The sequence below is a fragment of the Solea senegalensis genome, unplaced genomic scaffold, assembly GCF_019176455.1.
Source record: "Solea senegalensis isolate Sse05_10M unplaced genomic scaffold, IFAPA_SoseM_1 scf7180000013955, whole genome shotgun sequence".
Classification (NCBI taxonomy): Eukaryota; Metazoa; Chordata; class Actinopteri; order Pleuronectiformes; family Soleidae; genus Solea; species Solea senegalensis.
The window spans coordinates 62,482-82,966 of record NW_025320924.1 but is presented as its reverse complement, the minus strand read 5'-3'; the positions used below and the strand labels follow the sequence as shown (position 1 = coordinate 82,966).

Here is a 20,485-nt window from a genome sequence, read left to right as displayed (position 1 = left end):
TGACTGATTCTGTATTTTGACGAAATACTTGCTGGAAATATGATTAATGCATATATGCAGGGGGTTTCTTCCCACCCCCGCCAACTACCTATCATGTTTTAAGAGCATAAAAGATAATGGGTTGTTTTGGCATAGACATAAGTGGTAGAGTGTGTTGTTGTGAAGATTCAAAGACCTAGAGAGAAAAATAATGAAAGATCCAAAATAAACGGTTATCCGAGCATAAGAAAATACTTTACAGTAGATACTAGGTGATGAAAAAGTTCTGTACTGTTCCTACTCCTGGTTGTAAATGTTATTATTGGTTTGTCCATGTGTGCAGGCCCCAGAACATAATAGTCTGTTTAGGAAAGAGGTGTAAGGCAAAGTGTACCTTCTCTGCAGAGAAATATACATGATTTACAGTATGGGAAGCCCCCCAAAACCCACCCCCTCCCCTATAACCCAACCATCTCATGTTCACTTACAACAAAACAAAACATAAAAGACCAGTCCTCTTCATCATCTCAGACATCTGGCAGTTTCAAAACACCTCTGCGCAGTCTGTCAGTACATTATCAGAGCATTTTCATAGTTATTGGGATGCCTTTACTCTTACTGATGCACCCATGTCCACAGAAGCAAGTGTGACAAAGGCAACCATGCCAACAGAGGTCCATCCTCTCCTTGCTATGAGGCATCAGGCAGTCAGTGCCAAATTCCCCAGGATATTATACCTGGAACAGTGAGGCACTCCCCGTGTGTAGGGTGTGATCAGTTCAGGGGGGTAAAGCAAGCTGTGGACATCCCATCGAGCGTCTGTCATGTCTTCATACAGTCCATGCTCCTCTGTGGTGCGTGATCATCTCTCACTTCAGCGGAAGTGTATAACAGAGTTTCTTTTCCAGTTTGTTTTTTTTCTTTTTTTGCAGTTATGTTTCAGTTGCTCCTCTCCTCAAAACAGGTTTTCCTCAAAGATAGCCATTAAGTCACTTTGGAAATTCATGTCAATATTCACTGCCATCTGGAAAGAGAAAAGGACAATTAAGCACATGAAAAAACAGATTCATATTAAACTTCAGTAAAGAAAAAACACTATTATCTCACCGCTTCTCGCCTCCTCCTCTCCTGTTCTCGGCGGCGTGCTAGGTCCCTCTGTTGGTCAAGTGGATTCTGCGTTGCGGGCTGAGGTGGTGTGGGAGGTTGTGGAGGTTGAGGAGGTGGCTGAGGAGGCTGAACAACAGTTGGTAGTTCCTGTTGCTGCTGCTGCTGCTGCTGCTGCTGCTGCTGCTGTTGTTGTTGCAAAGGGGCTTGGATGTGCTGTTCCAGACGCCGGCGAGGCTCCTCGTGCACCCTTCTGCTTGGCTCTATGACATCCTCCTCATCCCGACCTCTGGAAAACATTCAGGCCAATAATTTACACCAGGTGAAATCAAACACTTTTTCACAGAGCTGTAAGGGGGTTCTTGTATGCTTCAAGCTACATCTGGTTCCATTTTGGATTATTCAAAGCAAGAACACTACACAACAGCAGGTTTGCAGAGATAGTGACTGCTTCAGATGACAGATGTTTCTAAATGTTAGAAGTAAAGGCTTTAACACCAGTAGGCTAGAGTTTCTACAGATGGAGCCCTCAAGGGTTTTGTTTAATCTAGCTAATGCCCGTCTCACACTGGAGGATTTTCATATCTGACTGAAAGCGTCGGGGAAAAAACAGACACAACAAACTTTAATGACTTGAACATGCATGGCCTACGGCCTACAATGTCATTCACCAAAAAAAAGCAAATATGCATTAAGTCAAACATAGAAGCGCTTCTCTGCTTTGTTGGAAGGCGTTTAACACCAAATGAGCTAAAGCAAAGACTGTACATAATATGTGAACGGGAAATTCAGTCTACCTTCATTTTACAAATTTGTGTTTTGATTGTCAAAAGTTAAGAGGAGCATCAAAATGATTGATCCATACCATCCATCTTTTTGTCACCTCTGTTGGTTTTACCTAGCAGCTTATTGTCAACAGAACTGCGTCTCTTCTGGATGACAATGGCAACAAAATAAGGAAAACAGCAAAGTGCATAATAATAAAGAGAGGATTCAAAACTCTATGTTTCTTTCAAAGGCTTCTCTATTTTTTTTCCTTTCCTCATAAAAATGTGTAGAAAATATGCTTCATTACAAATACTTCCTTTGCTTTAATAAACTCCTATAAGAGATTTAGTCCTGTTATCAGGCACATAGATAAATCTATTCCATAATGGCGACATTTTCAGACAATGTTGGAACTCTGCAATTACTGAGAAAGCGTGGACTCCCACATATTTTATGTGATCACTAATAATATTTTCAGTTTTAAATATTGACCCCTGAAACAATCCTGGGTTAAAAACTATTTTCAGGGAAGGGATGATTTCTTTAGATATCTATATCAAGTGAGACACTATTTTAACAAAAATCTTAAAGAGGTGTCAGGGCTCATGGAGGTATTTTTATCATTAACTAAACCCAGATCTGGCAACAAAATTATCTCCAAGTTATATAATGCCATACAATTATCTAAACAAAAAAATAAAGAATACATAAAAAAGAAATGGGAAAAAGAAGTAAACGTAATGATCACACAGGAGAGCTGGGAGAAAATATGCCAGCTACAATGGGTCTCGACCGGGTCAAACACGTGGCGGGAGTTCTGCTGGAAAAACACAGCAAGATTTTTTATTACACCTATTCAGAGAAGACATCAGGGCAATGGGGACGCTTGTTGGAGGCTTTGTGGGTCGAATGGAGCCAATCATTTTCATATTTTTTGGGACTGTCAGGCAATAAGAACTTACTGGGAAGAGATCCACAACATATAAAAAATGTATTTAATACAAACATTCCGTTTAAATGTGAAACTATGTATTTGGGCGATCTGTTGTTGGAAACATGGAACAACAGAGAAAAAAAACTGCTGGCTATACTGTTGGCAGCCAGTAAGAAATCCGTTACGAGGAAATGGTTAAAGGTAGAACCACCCACCATTGATGATTGGATTGAAATTGTCTATGGGATTTATGTTATGGAAAAGATCTCCTTTTCCCTCAAAGTTGAAAAAGACAGATTTTATAAGATGTGGTCCAAATGGACTGAGTATGTGAAACCAATCAGATCTGATTTCATTTGACTGTATTTGTGCTTTGTGTGAAACTGACCTTTTTTTTAATATGTGATGTTTTTGCTCCCCAGTTTTGTTTTGTTTGTTTATAGTTCTCAACCAGATAAGTAGTGGTCCGTAAAGGTAAATTCCAGAAGGGCAATATGGACAAAATCATCAGGATTTTCTGCATCCATCCTTTCCTGTGATCTTGAATGACTACAGTTGTATTTATTGTATGTGATGGAAATTTTTCTTTTCTAAATAAAAAGATAATTTCAAAAAGAAAAAATATTTTCAGAAGTTGTTGTAGACCTTCAATATGTCCACTAGGGGGAATATGATGAACTAGACACATATTCAGCCAATAAGAACATTAGTGGCTTAAATTCAGAACTACATATTATAGTAACTTAAACCTCTGTATTGTTCGTATTTATATCAACAAACATGTTCAACCTCTAATGAGTAAATATTTCCTTTCTTGTTGTTTGCAATAAACCTATAAACAGGTGGTTTCACAATCAATTTTCTTTCAAGTTGGTAGTTTTGCAAATCAAATATCTAACTGATGACAGGTATATCATCACAGACATCAGCATATTTTATCTCTATGATTCTTCTGGACACCCTTACCGTAGTTTGTCCTGCTCCCTGCGTAGTCGGTCTTTTTCTGCCTGCTCAGCTTGGGCCTTCAGAGCTTTCTCTCTCTCCTCTTTTTCCCGAGCAGCACGACGAAACTGCTCAAAACTGTCACTTGATGATTTCACTGCAGATAAAGGCGTAGATGTGGACTTCTGTGCCAGGCTGGCCCATGAACCCATATTCTTCAATTTCACATCCTAAGGTTAACACAAAAAGGAAACTACCATCAATTCAAATGTCAAGCAAGATACGATATAATATATAACAAACAAACTGAATAAACTATGTTTATTACCCGGGAAATTGTCTCTACACACACCTGTACTTTTTTAGGGGCGATGGGCACCTTAGCCTCCTGCTTGAGCTTATCCTTGTCTTGCAGAGAGGCAGGCGGCCCAGTGGGCTCAGAGGAACGGATGACAGGGCGAGAACTGTCCATGGACTTCACATCTGGACACAGATAAAGAAAAACATTGAGTTATTATCTTGTGCGGCTTCGTCTTCATATTCTATTTTAGAAATTCAGAGGACAAAGTCTTGGTACTCACTCTGTTGGCCGTGGCCTGGTTGAGACGGCTTAGTATCCGGGTGTTTGTGATGGTCTGGTCTCATTGCAGGATTAAAAGGCTCTCCTCTCATCACTGGCGATGGAAGAAGTTTTTCTTCCTTTAATCCACCTTGGTTCCCAGGGGGTCTCTGCTGCATGGCAAGAAAATGAAGACACAATGTTGATCCTGCACTGAACACACCATCCCCGCAGAAATTAACTGTGCAGGTTGCTCACCTTTTTCGGCTGCATGTTGTGGGGTGGAGACTGGTGGGACACAGGGGGGAACTGGGGAAGTTGTGGGGAATGCATCATGAGAGGGGATGGGTTGTCCCTCATGTGACCTGTCAGCAAAAGGACAGGCATATTGAACTTCAGAATTAGAGCTGAAACAATTAATCGATGAATCGATTATTAATCGATTACTAAATTAATCGACAACTATTTTGATAATCAATTAATCGGTTTGAAGCTTTTTTCATGACTAAAACAAGATTTCTGATTGTTTAAGCTTCTTAAATGTGAATATTTTCTTCATTCCTTTGCTCTGGATAACAAAGAAATCATTAAAAGTGGTTTGTGGACAAAACAAGACATTTGAGAACATTATCATTTCCATGTTTGATGAACGTTGATCAGCATTTTATGGACCAAACGATTAATCGATGAATCGAGAAAATAATCGACAGATTAATCGATTATGAAAATAATCGTTACTTGCACCTCTATTCAGAATTATTATTCACAAAATTATTTTGTAATTCAACAGTGTATAATTCTATCACAGGGCATTTTTGTCTCATCTTTTCACCTGGGTTGTAAGGATCCGGCTTGGTTGTGCGAGGGGAGGGCTGTTCATGCTGCTGATGGATGATCTGCTGTGCTTTGTTGGCAGGCATGGATACTTTGTGTTGAGATCCCTGGGACTGACCAGCTAGTCCAGGACCCTGCTGGTAGTTCTGTTGTAGTGGCTGACTGTGCTGCATGTGTCGGACCTGGTGCAGAGGGATTTGTTGGGGCGGGGGCTGATGTGATGGGGCAGGCTGAGCTTGCGACTGAACAGGGAGCTGGGGATGAGGCAGCGTAGTCTGAGACGAGAGTTGTCCATGGACGGACTGAAGGAGAGAAGTCTGTCCTGGTTGTTGTTGCTGCTGCTGCTGTTGTTGCTGCTGCTGCTGCTGCTGCTGCTGCTGCTGCTGCTGCTGTTGCTGTTGCTGTGCTGCTGTGCTGCTGTTGTTGCTGCTGCTGCTGCTGACGAGCCTGCGCCTGGAGCGACTGCATGGACTGCTGAGGTTGACGGGGTTGCTGAAACTGCTGTAGGAACAATGGTACTTGGTTCAAAGGCATTGTGGATCCTGGTTCTTCATCATCCTCCAGCAGCATCTGTGGTGGTTGGGAAGATAGCAAGCCCTGGGGCGTGAGTGTTGGAGGGGACATGGGCCGTTGGTGCAGAGGCTGGGGCGGGTGAAGGATCTGAGAGGGCAGCTGGTGCTGTGGTGGTGGTGGTGGTGCTGACTGGGCCTGAAGATGTTGCTGTTGCTGTTGCTGTTGTTGTTGTTGTTGTAGCTGCTGCTGCTGCTGCTGCTGCTGCTGTTGCTGTTGCTGTTGCTGTTGTTGCTGCTGCTGCTGCTGCTGAGGAGGAGGTGCTGGTTGCTGCTGAGGTGGTTTGGGATGAAGAGGTGCTGCCTTGTGACTGGGTCGAGATGGCTGCTGAGGCATGGAACTGTGCAAGGCTGAAACACCAGGAAAATAAGGCATCAGCAACAAAATTCACAATTTAATGTTTTCGTTGTTAAAAATAGAAAAATATATATAATATATAAATACAGTTCAGTTTACAACATTTGTTAACCAGTACAATCTAAATTTAAGAAAAGATGCATCTTACATAACAACAAACATAATATTAACTATATATACTATAAAAAGTCAATGACAAGCATGAGGTCATGATCTTGGTATGTGTTATCAACAATGAATATGTAAGCAGCAATTGTTTTCTGGGCCTGTCAAAGACCCAGCAGTCTGCCTACAGACTTACCTGGAGATGTGAGGACAGGGTGCTGGTTGAGGAAGGGATGGGTCTCAGGTGACACAGGCCCAGCAGAATGAGCGTTGAGGTGTGGTGGTGAGGAGGAGTTGCTTGTGTGTTGTGAGAGATGCATGAGGGGCTGTCCGAAAGGCGGCAGAGAGTCAAAGCTACTCTCCAGTAACTGAGAAGATTCCAGAGCAGCGACAGGGGGAGCCATGAAGCCTGCAGGAGATGGCTGATGCTGTGGCTGATGATGCTTCATCTGACTGTTAGACTGAAGGCCTACAGGTAGGGAATGAAGCCCAGGCTGAGCAGGGCCAGTGGGAGGATGCGCCTTCTTCCCATCCTTCACAGACTGGCCCTTCTTTTTCTGTTGTTTTATAATTCCTTAAAAAAGTCAAATTAAGATTAGACATTTATGTAAGTGTTTTTTGGTTTGGGTTTTGTGAGAAGTAAAATATGCAGCAGTTACCAGTTCCCTCAGCTTCACTCTCGGAGCTGGAACCACTGCTCTCTGAAGAAGATCCAGTCTTTTTGGAGGTAGCCATGGACTCCACATTCTTCTCAACTGCAAAAGAACAACAAGGCAATCAGAGATGGCAGACTTCACCCCATTCACGCAACAAACCTCTGTCAGCCTATATGTGTAACAGACTCTGTGGCACAGCGGTAGAGCATCTGACTCCAGATCAGAAGGTTGCGGGTTCAGGGTCAGAATTCTTGGGCAACTTGCATAAACATGTGCCTGGTGTGTGTGCCTATCACAAATTCTAACCAGCCTCTGTTGCTTATATTGCAAGCAAGTGTGAAAAAGCCACCAAAAACAATACTTCACTTCCACTCTGTGCGATGAAGTAATTATGGTACATGCATTTCTTGAATAAACCATCACAAGTGAGATTTCTGATATGGCTTACCTGGAACCTTTTTCTTTTTGCGGAGACATGAAGACACATATCTCTCCAGCTCACGAAGAGTAGAGGGCTTTAACGTCTCAAAGTCAATCTCAATCTCATCAGGGTTTGAGTTTTTGAGCGAGGGCTCCCTGGACTGTATAATATGTACTACGCGGCCAAGCTTGTCACCAGGAAGCTTATTAATGTCCAAGCTCAACTGCCTTTTCTCCTCATACGTCATGGGCTTGCACTTTTCCCCTGTAGTTGAGGACCCAGCAGCCCCCAGGTCATCTTCCAGGCTGGGAACTGGCTGCAGGTTGGAGGGATGATTGTTTTTCATCCCCTCCTTTTTACTGAAGATGAAAAACAGAAATGTTATGCCAATATGTAACACAGACTAGCCTTGATTTTTAACGGCTAATTTTGAGAAACAACTCTCAAGACTTTACAACTAACTTAAACCAACAATAACAGGTACCACTTAAGGGCCATAAAAGAACAACAGTTAACAAGAAGGGGTATGACCGAATGGACATAAAACTAAACTGCGCAACTAAGGGAGCTTCTATAGTTTTTCTGCTCCAAGATAGAAATACGGAAAAAAGTTTAAAATTCACCTGGATTTCTTCTTGAGAACAATATCTTTGCTGTTATTGTTACTGGTCTTGGTTTTCTTAGAGAACTGTGGAACATCCTGGATTTCATCAAGGCCAGGCAAGCTTCCTTTCTTCTTAAGCCTATCTTTTTTCTTCTCTTTCTTCTCCTTCTCTTTCCTCTTTGGTTTGCTGGCTTGTGGTTGAGACAGGGCAGCCAGCTGCTCATGAACAGCCTTTAACTGTATCAACAGAAAAGACCAGTTCTTAACAAAGGGTAACAAAGCTGGACACCAAATTTTCCAACACTTTGAACTTCTCTGATAGCTGACCTGTTCCTGGAGTTCTGCCAACCTCTGGGCTCTCTCCTCTTCAGAGTCATCTGTGGAAGACTCAGACTCGGAAGACGAGTCACTCGAACTGTCTGAGGACGAGGCGACGTGGGCCAAAGGAGGCGGGGGCTTAACAGGAGCAGGATGGTGAAGTGTAGGAGCTGGGGCAGAAACCAGAGGCTTGCTCTCGGGTTCATCTGGCATCTTAGCAAAGCGCATCTCAAAGACATCCTGTAAAATTGTCCAGAAATAGAAAATAAAATACTGAAACAAAATCTATGTATCTAGACATTCATCTATTTGTAGATATAGGTTTGGTACCTTTTTCTGACATGTGGCTTTGTGAAACCTGCTGTATTTGAAGTATTTTGAATCTGAATTTTTCAAATGTGATTTGTCTACAGGTGGTGTTGGGGGACATACTTCCTGAAACTACCCATTGAAAGACATATATAGTAGTGTTAGACTGAATCGAACAATTCTTATATGAATTATAGGAGGTGATGGACTACGGCTGTTCGACAAATGACACTGACCTCTGGTAAAGCAGATTTATTTCTCATCATTAAAATGAAAAATGTACTAGTAATAGTGGACAATCTTTTCTTCAAAGAGATGTTTTAAGATTTTAAAGAATAAAGTTGAACTGCCTTTCTTTTCTGTTATATTGCCATTGGAAGATTATTTGCAAGTTAGACTGTATTTACCTGTAGTTTGCGTGCCATAGCTACCACCTCATGGTCTGGTGGGTTATACTTGTAGCAGTTGGAAAACATTATTCGTACATCAGCAGCAAACTCCTGGGGTTCCCGGTATTGCCTGTTCTCCAACTTGGCCTATTAAACACATAAAGGAAATTAATTATTTGACCGGCCACAAGTCCAGTCTCAGTAATATATTATGTTATACATTTGACAAACTAAATATATCTTCAACACACCTTGATGGTGCTGAGGTCCATGGGATGTTTGATGATATCATGATAATCGTGTAGTCCAAGTGCATCAACATCAACAGGTTTATAGAAAGGCCAAGCGTAAGCAGCATGTTTCTTTGACAGCATCTCCCTAACTAAATTAGCACAATATCCCAGCTGATCTTGAGGTTTGGGGCTATGACCTCCACTTGGTCCACTCAGACTGATACCCATGCCTATGTGATGCTGAGAGTCTGGGGCCTCCTTCTTCATCAGTTTTGTAGGTCTGGTACTCTCTCGTCTGGGTAGTGTCTTCCCAGATTTGGACTCTGCGGGTGAAGATTCACTGAGTTGGTCGTTTGCTGTGGGAGTTGTAGTGTCTGCTTTCCTTTTCTGGCTCTTTCTTTGCTAGATTGTGAAAAAAGCATAGAAATTGAGAGAGAGGAGGACATAAATGATTGGTGATGACAAAACATAACTATTCCCAAGTATAGTCAAAAATGGCAGAAGAGAAATACAAAAGACACCTTGAAAAACACCATTTGATATTACCTAATGTTAAGACGTTAAATAACATTTCTTTGGAAGCCATAATGAGTCAAATTTAGAAGGCAGCGATATAACATTGTTAGCATTTCCATTGGGATTTAGTATCACAGTCAATAACTGTATATTGGTAAAGACTTTCTTAGCTTGGGTCCAATAAACAAGCCATATTTATAAGCACACAACAAAATAGTTGAGAGGAAAAAGCAATCTTTTGTGAATTTTTTCAGACTTTGAATTGTGTCTGATGGGCAAATTATCAGCTGTCCTATACTGAACTTGCTTTGAGTGCAACAAATATTTCATTTACAAATAAATTGAAATTAGGGTGTGCTACATAACATTGTCTAAACAAGATCGAGACTTTTTTTTCAACTGCAGAAATACCAAAAGTAAAAATGGTGAGGTTGAGTAAATCTAACGTGGACTTTACAAAAAAAAAAAAATCTGACTGATCTAAAATGAAAGCATTTGCAAAAGATTATTTTCCATTGTCAGTCAAACTCACTTTGGTCATAGTTATAGAGTTCTGCAGCATGGGGGCAGTGCTCTGGATGGATGGCAGAGGAGGAAGGGAGGTCTGAGCAGGGGGAGGCACAGAAGTCATGATGGGAACTTGAGGAGCACAGTCTGGTTGGACCACAGAGTAGGGAGCTCCAAGCTGCGGCGCATGGCTAGGTAACGTTGGGGGTACATGGACCTGCATCAAAGGCTGGGGAGGTAGCAAAGGTGGGCCTTGCACAGGTCCTCTTGTCTGCGGTACTGCCGAGAGATTTGACAGGCCCCGTGTTTGAGGAGACATGGACATAGGATCGCTGAGGGCCCCTGGTTTCAAGTTCAAGCCTTGAAGAAAAAATACAAATGAATAGCCCATCTACACAAGTTGAAAAAATATGCTACTATCAAGGGGTAAATCACATACCTCCCTCTCGTCGGCCCCGTCCACGTCCTTTGCCTGTCATGACAACAATCTCAGTTTCTTCCTGAGGCATTTCTGTGACCTTCTGGAGGAAAACCTTCTCTAGAGCCTCAGCCATTAAGACTATGTCATCTCCAGGCTGCAGGGGGAGACAAACACTCTGAGTAAATGTGGAGGCATATAAAAGAGTCTTTTGTGATAATTAAGAATCACTCGAACAACTGGTTTACCTTGTTGTATATATAGCAGTTGGTAAACATTGTGTTGAAGTCTTGGATACATTCTTGGGCATTCCAGTAGTAACTGTTTTCAAGCCTTTTCTTGATTGTTCCCATGTCCATAGGAGTTTTGATTATCGTGTAGTAGTCCTGGAAAAGTTGCATACGAGTATGTCATCAGTCCAAGAAAGCGCTCAACTTTTTCAGTTACGATGATACCACTGTGAATGCTTTTGAGGTCCTTAAAAATAACATTAAATGTTTTAATATTGTAAATGATACTGAAAGACTAATTCTGAAGGGAAAACGAGACACAGATGTGTATGGATGCAATAAGACAGAGTTGGACGCAGCAATAAATACTTATCACCATACAAGAAATATACACCTGCAATCATGTGTGGATGCACAGAACCTGTTGGGTTATTTACATGTGATGCCTACTTTGTTTTGAAGTGTGAGGCATGACGCAGATGGGGATGAAGGTAATACTCACAGGCAGGTTAAGTTTGACTGCATCCACTGGTAGATGAAAGGGCCAGGCAAATTGGTGCTTCCAAATGGACTTCACCACGACCTTGAGCAGGTACTGAAGCTGATTGGTCTGGCGTTTTGGCCTGTCGAGGTTGATGTACTCTGGAGGTGGGGGGTTGCCATTTGACTGGGCCTGCCCCTGGCTGCTGCCACCACCCGACATCTGCGCTGCGTCCAGGCCGTCCCCCATTCTAACAGGGTTGGGCATGGGCTCGGGCCCCGGAGCGGGAGCTGGAGCAGGGGCAGGAGTAGTGGTGTTGGCAGGACACCAGCTCAGTCTTGGCCCCGACACAGACTCCACTGACAGAGCACTGCTGATCCCATCGCACTCCTCTTTGGACTCTCTTAAGAGGAAAAAAGAAAAAATCATGAGCTTCAGTCATCAAAAAAAGTAACTTAATTTTGGACATTACTAAAAATGTTTTGTTATAATCATTAACCAAAGGACATTTAAGTGATACTTTGCTTATTGTACTTACATTGCAAAAGTATACTAATAGTAACCCACCTATTTGCAGAATATGTTTTTTAGTGACCATACAAACCAGTATGCTTAAGTATGCAGAACAGTCTCAGAATGAGAGGATGTTTCTGTTAGTATTAAACAAAGACAAAAAAAATGCTGCCAACCCATTTGCCCTACTTAACTGATTAGGAAATACAATTTGACTGATACAATTCTAAAATGCATCTTCAGTCATGTCGCAAAATTAGCAACATTTACCAGTGAAGTTACATGTTGCAGCTCAAAGTCCCTCACCTCACCCTTCCCTGTCTGTTAGTGTCATCACAACTTAAAGTTTGTCTATTGTGAGATATTATAAAAACATGGGGGTCCAAAATAGCACCCTCAAAAGAGCTGACACAGCTTCTGATATAAATATAAAAGGCTCCATGTGGAGTAATGGAAAACAACAATTAAAAACAATGAGGTAATTGTACATGTATCAAGTATAATTATTTTCTGATCAATTTCTGCCCAAACCCCTTTAAGTGGTAATATGTCTGTACATCAACTATGCATCAAGAGGAACCAAGAGGCACCAAGAGGCTAGAACAGGGGTGTCAAACTCATTTTTGTTCAGGGGCCACATAGAGCACAATTTGATCTCAAGGGGGCCGGACCAGTAAAAATAGTAAAATAATAGCATAATAACCTATGAACAGCAAGAACCCCTTTGTTTTTTCTCCTTTGTTTTATATTTACTGAAGGATAATTTTACAAAACATGAAATTTCTTGAGAAATAAGTGCAATTTCAACAATATCATGCCTAAATTTACTATTTACACAGCACACTGGATCTATAAAGGCATAAACATTTAGTCACAGGTATCTGGAGCATTTGACATTACGTTTAGATCAGTGTGAAATTTTAACAAATTCATCCTGTGGGCCGATTGGACCCTCTGGCGGGCCGGTTCTGGCCCCCGGGCCGCATGTTTGACACCCCTGGGCTAGAATTATGACACGCATGTGTGTGCTTTTCCTGGCTCTTTGTCATTCTATTTTGTCTCTGGTAGCATTTGGGGATGTGGGCGGGGAAGAGTGGCGGGTGGGGGGTGTCACATCATCTGGCAGCTGAGGAACGGTGTGTACTCTCCCAGGCAGGAAGATCACATTCAAGATACACACAATGACTGTAAGACAACAAAGCCAAATAAAAAAGTAGAAATAATAGAAAAAACTAAAAAGCCAAAGGGACAATACTGTTAAGCAAAAAAATATTAAAATCTCTATTAGAAACAACCTCTAGTCTTCCACACTGAAATTCCCCACAAAACACTATTGAAGAAAAAAACAATCCACTGTACAGTATAGATCTGTGATTAATCACATTCCTGTTGAGTCATTTTCTGCAAAGAGCGAAGCAGTTTGTACACCACATGATTGGCGCATTGGCCTCCCCAAGGCATTGAAACGCAGTGGAGAATGTGACTGACCAAAACATTCAGTAATATGGCATGAAACAAAACACAAAAAGAAACAGTTTAACACTGATCATACATTGAGTTGAGCTTGAAGCTAAACTTGAAAGAGTATGACTTGAAAGATAATATCAAAATAAACACACACAAACTGTCTAAACCCAATAGACCATGGTCCACAAGGCTAATTCTTCTCAGTAAAGCAAAACTATATGTTAAGCATGTGCAGGTGACACTGCTAGAAAATAAAGCTTCTTTTTTTTTAAAGGCTTTAGAGAAACTAAACTAGTAGTTATTTTCATTAATGAACAATCTAACAATTGTCCTTGGCCTATGAAATGATAAAAAGAGGAAGGAAACTGAATGTACAGTAGTGTGAGATCTAACAGTCCACACAAATGTAATGTGCTATTAAGGGTACATATGGCTCAGTTGTGATACAATAAGGTTGTAGATCCTTAGCAATGAAACAGTCACACATTCAGAGATTTTCTTTCCTTTTCCAACTTGGGCAGCAGTCTTGTTAGCATCCCAACAATTCTGGGCTGAGCCAGGTCCGTTTTTTTTTGTTTTTTTTTTTACTAAAATGACTGACATGTTTCCTCATGTTAATGGAATATCTAAAAAATATATTTATTCGTGTGATAGACTACACACAGCATGCACAGCAAAACAGTTCTTGTTCATCATTAAAGAGATTAGGGATCATTTATGATAAGCATAAGGCAACACAAAAATAACTGACCTTGCTAAACAAGAATAACAAGTTATAATGGATGAGTTATCAGGAAGTCTGACGTGATCTGAACTTTGATCAGCTGCCCTTATTGCGAACATGACATGCTAGTTACAAACACAAATGTAAAAAGAAAAAAGGTGTTGTTTAGTCACCCATATTGTTGAACTACTGTTATATTTATCAAAATCCCAATACCCCAATATTTCGAATGTATTATGCGTAGCAGTCTCAGTAAGTGAATTGAGAATGCCCAAAGCAGGAAGCACAACACTAACCCGAATTCACCAACAGTGAAGTCTCACCGTGGCAGTGTTCTCACATGAACTCATTAGGACCTTAATCAGACACTGTACTAGGGAGCTAGCAAAGAAAATCTTTTCAGAAATTCAAGAGAAACTTCTGAGGTAATTTACATTCACACCCTCCACACAATCTGTGGAATATCTCCTGAGTTTAGTACATGTTTAACAGCAGCTTGACATCGAAGGTGAATAGCTCTCTGACCATCTCTCACTGCAAACTACCTCACAGCAAGTGGCCCAATACTGTTTTAGTAAGACCAAAGGATAAGACTGCTTCCCAACCTCAGTTTCCCCTGAGTTGAGAAATATCTTCATTCTTTTTGTTAAAAATACTACCCCCATTCTAGTAATACAAAGCCAAATGCAAATCGGTGAATTATTCCTTTAAATGAACAAAATACACATCTGGATTTCTTGGTGCCTCCTCTATACGTAAACTTGAAAACATAAGGACTATTTACAGATTAAGTAAACTATTACCTCATTGAGATGGAACATGTTCAGGTTGAAGGTGGCAGGTTTTAAGACCTCAGACACTTTATTCTAGGTCGGAACATCTCAAACATGGAGTCCTCCCCGGCAGCAGTGATGAGTTATTTCTGACTACGGTTTAAAGGGGGGGGCAATCATAAACCAGCACATCGATATCAATATGATAGGTAGGTTTTTTGTTTGCTAAACTAGATAACGGGGCACCAGTAATTCAATATTATTTTTTTAAAGTACACAACACTGAAAACCTTTAGTCTACATCGACATCAATTACAGCCTCAAGGAACATACAAATCAAGTGATGTCCTTGAAATGTGGTAGTGCATTGTGTTTTGGATTTGTTTCCATTACTCATACTACTTTTTCACCAACATTTTTTTCAAAGAAATAACTAAAATATGTAGTCTTTTTTTTAAATACAGGGATATATAATATGACATCATAAACAGATCTGGTAACAAAACTAAAAAAGTGAAGGTTAAAGTAGAAGAAAAAAGAAGTCGCAATATTCCTGATGTTGATTAGACTGTGCAGAACAGTGTAATCATACATACACACAAACACTGCCAGATGGACAATTGAAAATATTACAGCAACCGGTGCAATAACTGAGGAAAAACATAACACATGATGGTTATGTGGAACTTTTTCAGAGCGTGACACAGATATCAGCCAGTATTAAAAAAATAACTTGATAAGACACTCAAAGATGCATCACTTGGCTGAGCATGCCATGTTTTTTAAGCAGACAATGGAGAGTGAAGAGGGGAAAAACTAATGTGAAGGTTCTGGGTCATCCAGGTCAGTGCATCTTCATGAGTGTAGATATGGGCGACTCAACTTGCTTGAGTTTTGTTGAAACGTTTCACCTCTCATCTAAGACCCCATTTAGACCCTGGTATTAACATCCACCCCAACTGATCTGATTACGTCTGGACAAGCAGAGGTCTGAACAACCCTTGTGTGTCCTGAATGCATCCTCAGATCTGATCACCATCTCCTCATCTCTCTTTTTCTCTTTCTCGGTCATTTGCCACACACACCCACCTACTGATGCGCACACAGACATTGGTCATCAGACACATCGGTACAGACAGTCTCGTTGAAAGCATAGCATTGCTTTCACAAACAGACATAATGACATCAGTGCGTATTTGAATAAAAGCCTGGGGAAACCCAGATCTGATCATATGTGGTCACAGGAGATCCATCAAGGACAAATTTTGTTAAAAGGTGTGAAATGAACACTGTCCACTTATGATGGGATTATTATGGACATATGTTAACACTAGGTCTAAATGGGGCCCAAGGAACTTCTTCAGATCTGACCACCAGGGTTCACAAATACTGGGTATGCCGACTAAATTTAGTGTCAGTCATCATCTAACCGCTTTATCCTCCACCAGAGGGTCGCGGGGGGTGCTGTGCCAATCTCAGCTACATCGGGCGATAGGCGGGGTACACCCTGGACAGTTCGCCAGTCCATCGCAGGGCCACACACAACTAGAGACAAACAACCATTCACTCTCACACTCACTCCTATGGTCAATTTAGAGTGTCCAATTTACCTAATCCCCACATTGCATGTTTTTGGACTGTGGGAGGAAGCCGGAGTACCCGGAGAGAACCCACGCACACACGGGGAGAACATGCAAACTCCATGCAGAAAGGCCCTTGTTCCAACAGGGGCTCGAACCCGGGTCTTCTCGCTGCAAGGCGAGAGTGCTAACCACTACACCACCGTGTGGCCTAAATTTAGTGTGAAATACTAAATTTCACTTAATCTTTTTGAGTGTTTTTCTCAAAAACAAACAAAAGAAATACTGCATCAAGTACAAAAACTTTTAAGATTATCCCATGCACTGCATTTGATCTTAGCCAAAAAGCCAAGTAGCAATGAGAGCATGTCTGGTAATTTGGCCAGTTGCAAATAGTGTTGCTCAGTCGTTAACACATTAAAGCTCTGGCCAAAACAAGAATTTCTTTAACTGTTGCACACTTTTCCTAATTTTTCTGTTTCTTACACAGAAAAGGCCTTTGAGGAAAAAGTGAAACGTGAGACAATACATCACCTGTCATAAAACAAGAGTCACGCTCCAGCTCTTTATTCACCTTATAAAATATTATCTTCAAAGCTATGCGTTGCCATGATACATTTTTAATGGTAGCATGTCTTTAGAAACAGCTGTTGGTTTTTTTCAGTGATACCCCAACATTTGTGCAGCTGTCTTGTTGTAAAGCAACAAAACCTTGTTTGTCTTGACATGAAACGTATCACTTTATCTAAACACAGAAAAATACAGAGCAATAGTATTGTGTGAACTCATTAGACAACGGTTGGAACATGACAAACTTTTGTTTATATTTTAAAGTTAATGCACTACAGTTTTACAAAAACAAATTAAATGCAAACACTTGATTCAGATTAGAGAGAGGGACAAATATATTGGTATTATATTAATGATTTGTTTAGGATATATCACCAGTACTCATTTTTCATTTCAATGGCGCTGCAACAACTTTTTTGTCAAACCAATGATTATAATGCAGGGGTTGGTATGTGATAGCTTGGTCATTTGGGCATGGTTGATAATGTGGGTCAGTAATATTTGTTCAATTTAAAATTACAAAAGCAAAAGCGAACTGCTGCTGAGAAATTCTGACCTCCCCAAGGCAAGTTTGGCTCAAGAACCTCAAGAGTGAAGAGCATTTATCACAAGTCAATATGAGTGAAAATATGTCACGTTCGATATGATACAATCATATCACAATTAAACAGAATTGTAGTAATATGTCTTTTAAATAATTAATGTTGCAGTCAAATGTTACATTCTGTCAGTCAAGGCTGTAAGAAAAATGAGAATATGCCAGCCTTAAAGACCTACATTCAGATAGGACCAATAATGTCACATGAGACTAATCAGCCAACAGAGGCCTCCAACAGAGATCAATCAAGTGGTCCACTTCCTGCTGCTTCATGTCCTACATTACTCTAAAATCTGGAATAAGAGTTGACCTTTGCCCTGGACATACATCACTGCAGACTGCTGTGGAATGTTTTCTCAGGAGGAAGTGGCTCTGGTTACTGGGGTGGGGGAAGCACATCTCACACCAGGAAATATGTGCAGTGTCTCAAATTGGATAATTTAGTCAGTATCCTTACATACACAGAGTATAATCAAGTACACGATTCCGAAAATGTAATATAGTCCTAAATCCAATAGGGCTGTAAATATCTACCTTCCTTGTCATTGCCATATTAGCGCCTGCCCTTCCTTACACATAAAAATCATGTCATCAACTGCACTGACATGTTTTCCTTATACACTGTTTATGATGGGGGTCCAAGGCAGTGACCATCAACAGTGTGAACTATAAATTGTTTGGTTTTGACAGTTGTTTGTGAACCATAAAGTTAGTTACTGTGTACTTCATGTCACCATACTTCAGGATGAATGTCTGTATGGAAGAGTGAGCATGGGAAGTATGCATATTATTGACACAAAACCCTGATCCGGCAAGATGTTTGCATCTCTGATGAAAGAAAACTATTAATCATTCATGTATGCTGGGGTGGGGGGCGTTACTATGTGTCAGAATGATGTCCTGTTTTGCCTGAAAGCAACAGAATAAATAGTTAATGAGGCCACAGTGACATGGCCAAGAACGCCACTGTTTGCCTATTCACCAGCCTTATCACTCCTTTAACACTACTTCAGAGGGGAGATTAACTTGATGATGATCTAAAATAATCTAAGATTGGTGGGGGTGTCAAACGTAGTAACCCAATCGAAAATGATGGCTCCTCAACTACAACCCGGTATTAAGGGCCTGGGTGACATGAACTTCCATATGCTGGAAAGTCGCCCAACAATGTTTTCAATACATTTTGTGAACAATGAAAGGCCAAGCAAATGCAGGACTAGGAAATCAAATATTTGACTATCACATTTACTACTCAAAATGTATGTGTGTGCTGCTTAAATAGGTAATATATGTAAATAAAGCTAAAATACAGTACTTTTTATGAATTGTAATGATTTATTAGGCATTGCACATATGGCTCTAGTGTCTCCAGTGATCTATAAAGTAGAGGTTAAATTAAAATTATTAAAGTCAAAGTCAATAGAGTCCCCAAGTCCCTACTGACAGTCTAACAACAGTGATAAAGCCATTATCACCAGCAATATCAGTAACGGTATCAATGTGATAATCCCTCTAGGATGACTGAATGACACATTTACCCCACATTTTTCAAAATATATTGCTCTACCTCTAAAATTTGGCTTCATGAATAACAAACATCAAGTTTCTATGGTAACACTCAACATCACACTGCACTGTATTTTTTATTCTCCACGGTTCCAATTATCTCTGAGATGATCATTATGGTTGACCTATGCTATTTTATTGAGTCTTTCCACATAAGGAGAAAGTTTTTGTTTACTTCTGTGTGGGACAACTGAAAATTATGAATCACAACATTCATTGTTTACAATAATTAACTGAATGGTTGCATGTTTTAAAAGGTATGCCACTATTCAACACATGAAGTAGATTACAGGAAACTACTGGATGAGTCACACAAGAGTGAGCACACAAACTGGCTGGAAAGGTCCAACCATGAGTCAGACACTTATAACAGGAAAAGGCAAGCATCATGGTAGCTCCTTCGGGTCAACTTCCAGCTTGTTAGGATAAGCAAGCCAAGCCCTACCAGGAATCAAAAGACATTTCTGCTACTACCTCTCACAACCCCCTTCTTCCTCCAACCTATTCTCCCATACCCCCTCTCTCAACAGGAGGTAGGTTCATGGTTGCTGGCTGAAATCTGGATAACAATACTAGTCTAAAAACACGGAAGACATACTTCTTAACATTTACCACATACTAACAACCATTAGTCCAAGCTGTCTTTAATTTAGGCTTCAACTCTGGTGTTAAAACATGATAGTATTCTGTGTGTACACGATTGTAAAGATGTCACTGACACTGTTAAATATTGCAGAACTTTCCTCTACCTTACCAGATAACATTACCTTTTTACAGAGACTGAGTGTGCAATTTTTTCCAGGAGGGCATCCAGTTTTTGAAAATCCAGCAAATCGTTTGACTTGGCATGCATCTTGTAATCCATTTATGAACTCTACCAAATAGAAACTGAATCCAAAAAACAAGAATGAGGCTTGAAAGAATAACAAAGAAGTTTGTTTTTCCTTTCCTCTCATCCAAAACACAGGAGAGATTTATTCTTCATGCTCCAATATGTATACTAAAATCCCACAGAACATGGTGAGTAATCCTTAGTGTAGTCCAAACGAAGTTTGAGGATGGCTGTCCAGGAAAAGGGCCCCAGTTTGGAAACAGTTGGTCCAAGTGGGAAGGAAAGGGTTTGGAAGCCTCCAGCCAGCAGGCTGTGTTAGCTGAGTGAACCAGTCCGCTCTCTACCCCATCCCCCTCTCAGCAGTACAACAGGCCAGTTGCCACAGGCTCTTCGCTCCATTGTGTGTCTTCTCCAGGGCCTTCCCAGCTTAAATGGACACAAGCAGCAAGCAGGCAGTACACAAGGAGAGAGGTAGGTGAGAGAGGGGAGAAAGCTCCGATAAGATCCAGGCGGAGCTCTTAATTCTCCTTGCTCGCTCTCTCACCCTCTCTCTCACACAGGCAGACCAGCATGCAGTTACTCAACAGTAAAAATGGCTCTGCTGCTTCCTCATTCAGCAGAGCCTCAG

The 20,485-nt window shown here is 40.9% G+C and overlaps 1 protein-coding gene across 1 annotated transcript; it reads right to left on the bottom strand.

Moving 5' to 3' along the window:
* Positions 1-423: 423 nt before the first annotated feature.
* On the bottom strand, positions 424-20,485 carry brd4 (bromodomain containing 4). Its single transcript, XM_044015862.1, has 20 exons — positions 19,793-20,485; positions 11,256-11,637; positions 10,772-10,909; positions 10,545-10,680; positions 10,131-10,465; positions 9,101-9,484; positions 8,868-8,996; positions 8,161-8,391; positions 7,853-8,070; positions 7,257-7,588; positions 6,812-6,907; positions 6,349-6,726; positions 5,568-6,040; positions 5,119-5,482; positions 4,545-4,651; positions 4,309-4,459; positions 4,080-4,210; positions 3,752-3,957; positions 1,087-1,372; positions 424-1,003 (listed from the first exon to the last, which is right to left on the bottom strand). The coding sequence occupies exons 1-20, from the start codon at positions 19,888-19,890 to the stop codon at positions 935-937; spliced, it is 4,644 nt and encodes a 1,547-aa protein (XP_043871797.1). The 5' UTR covers positions 19,891-20,485; the 3' UTR covers positions 424-934.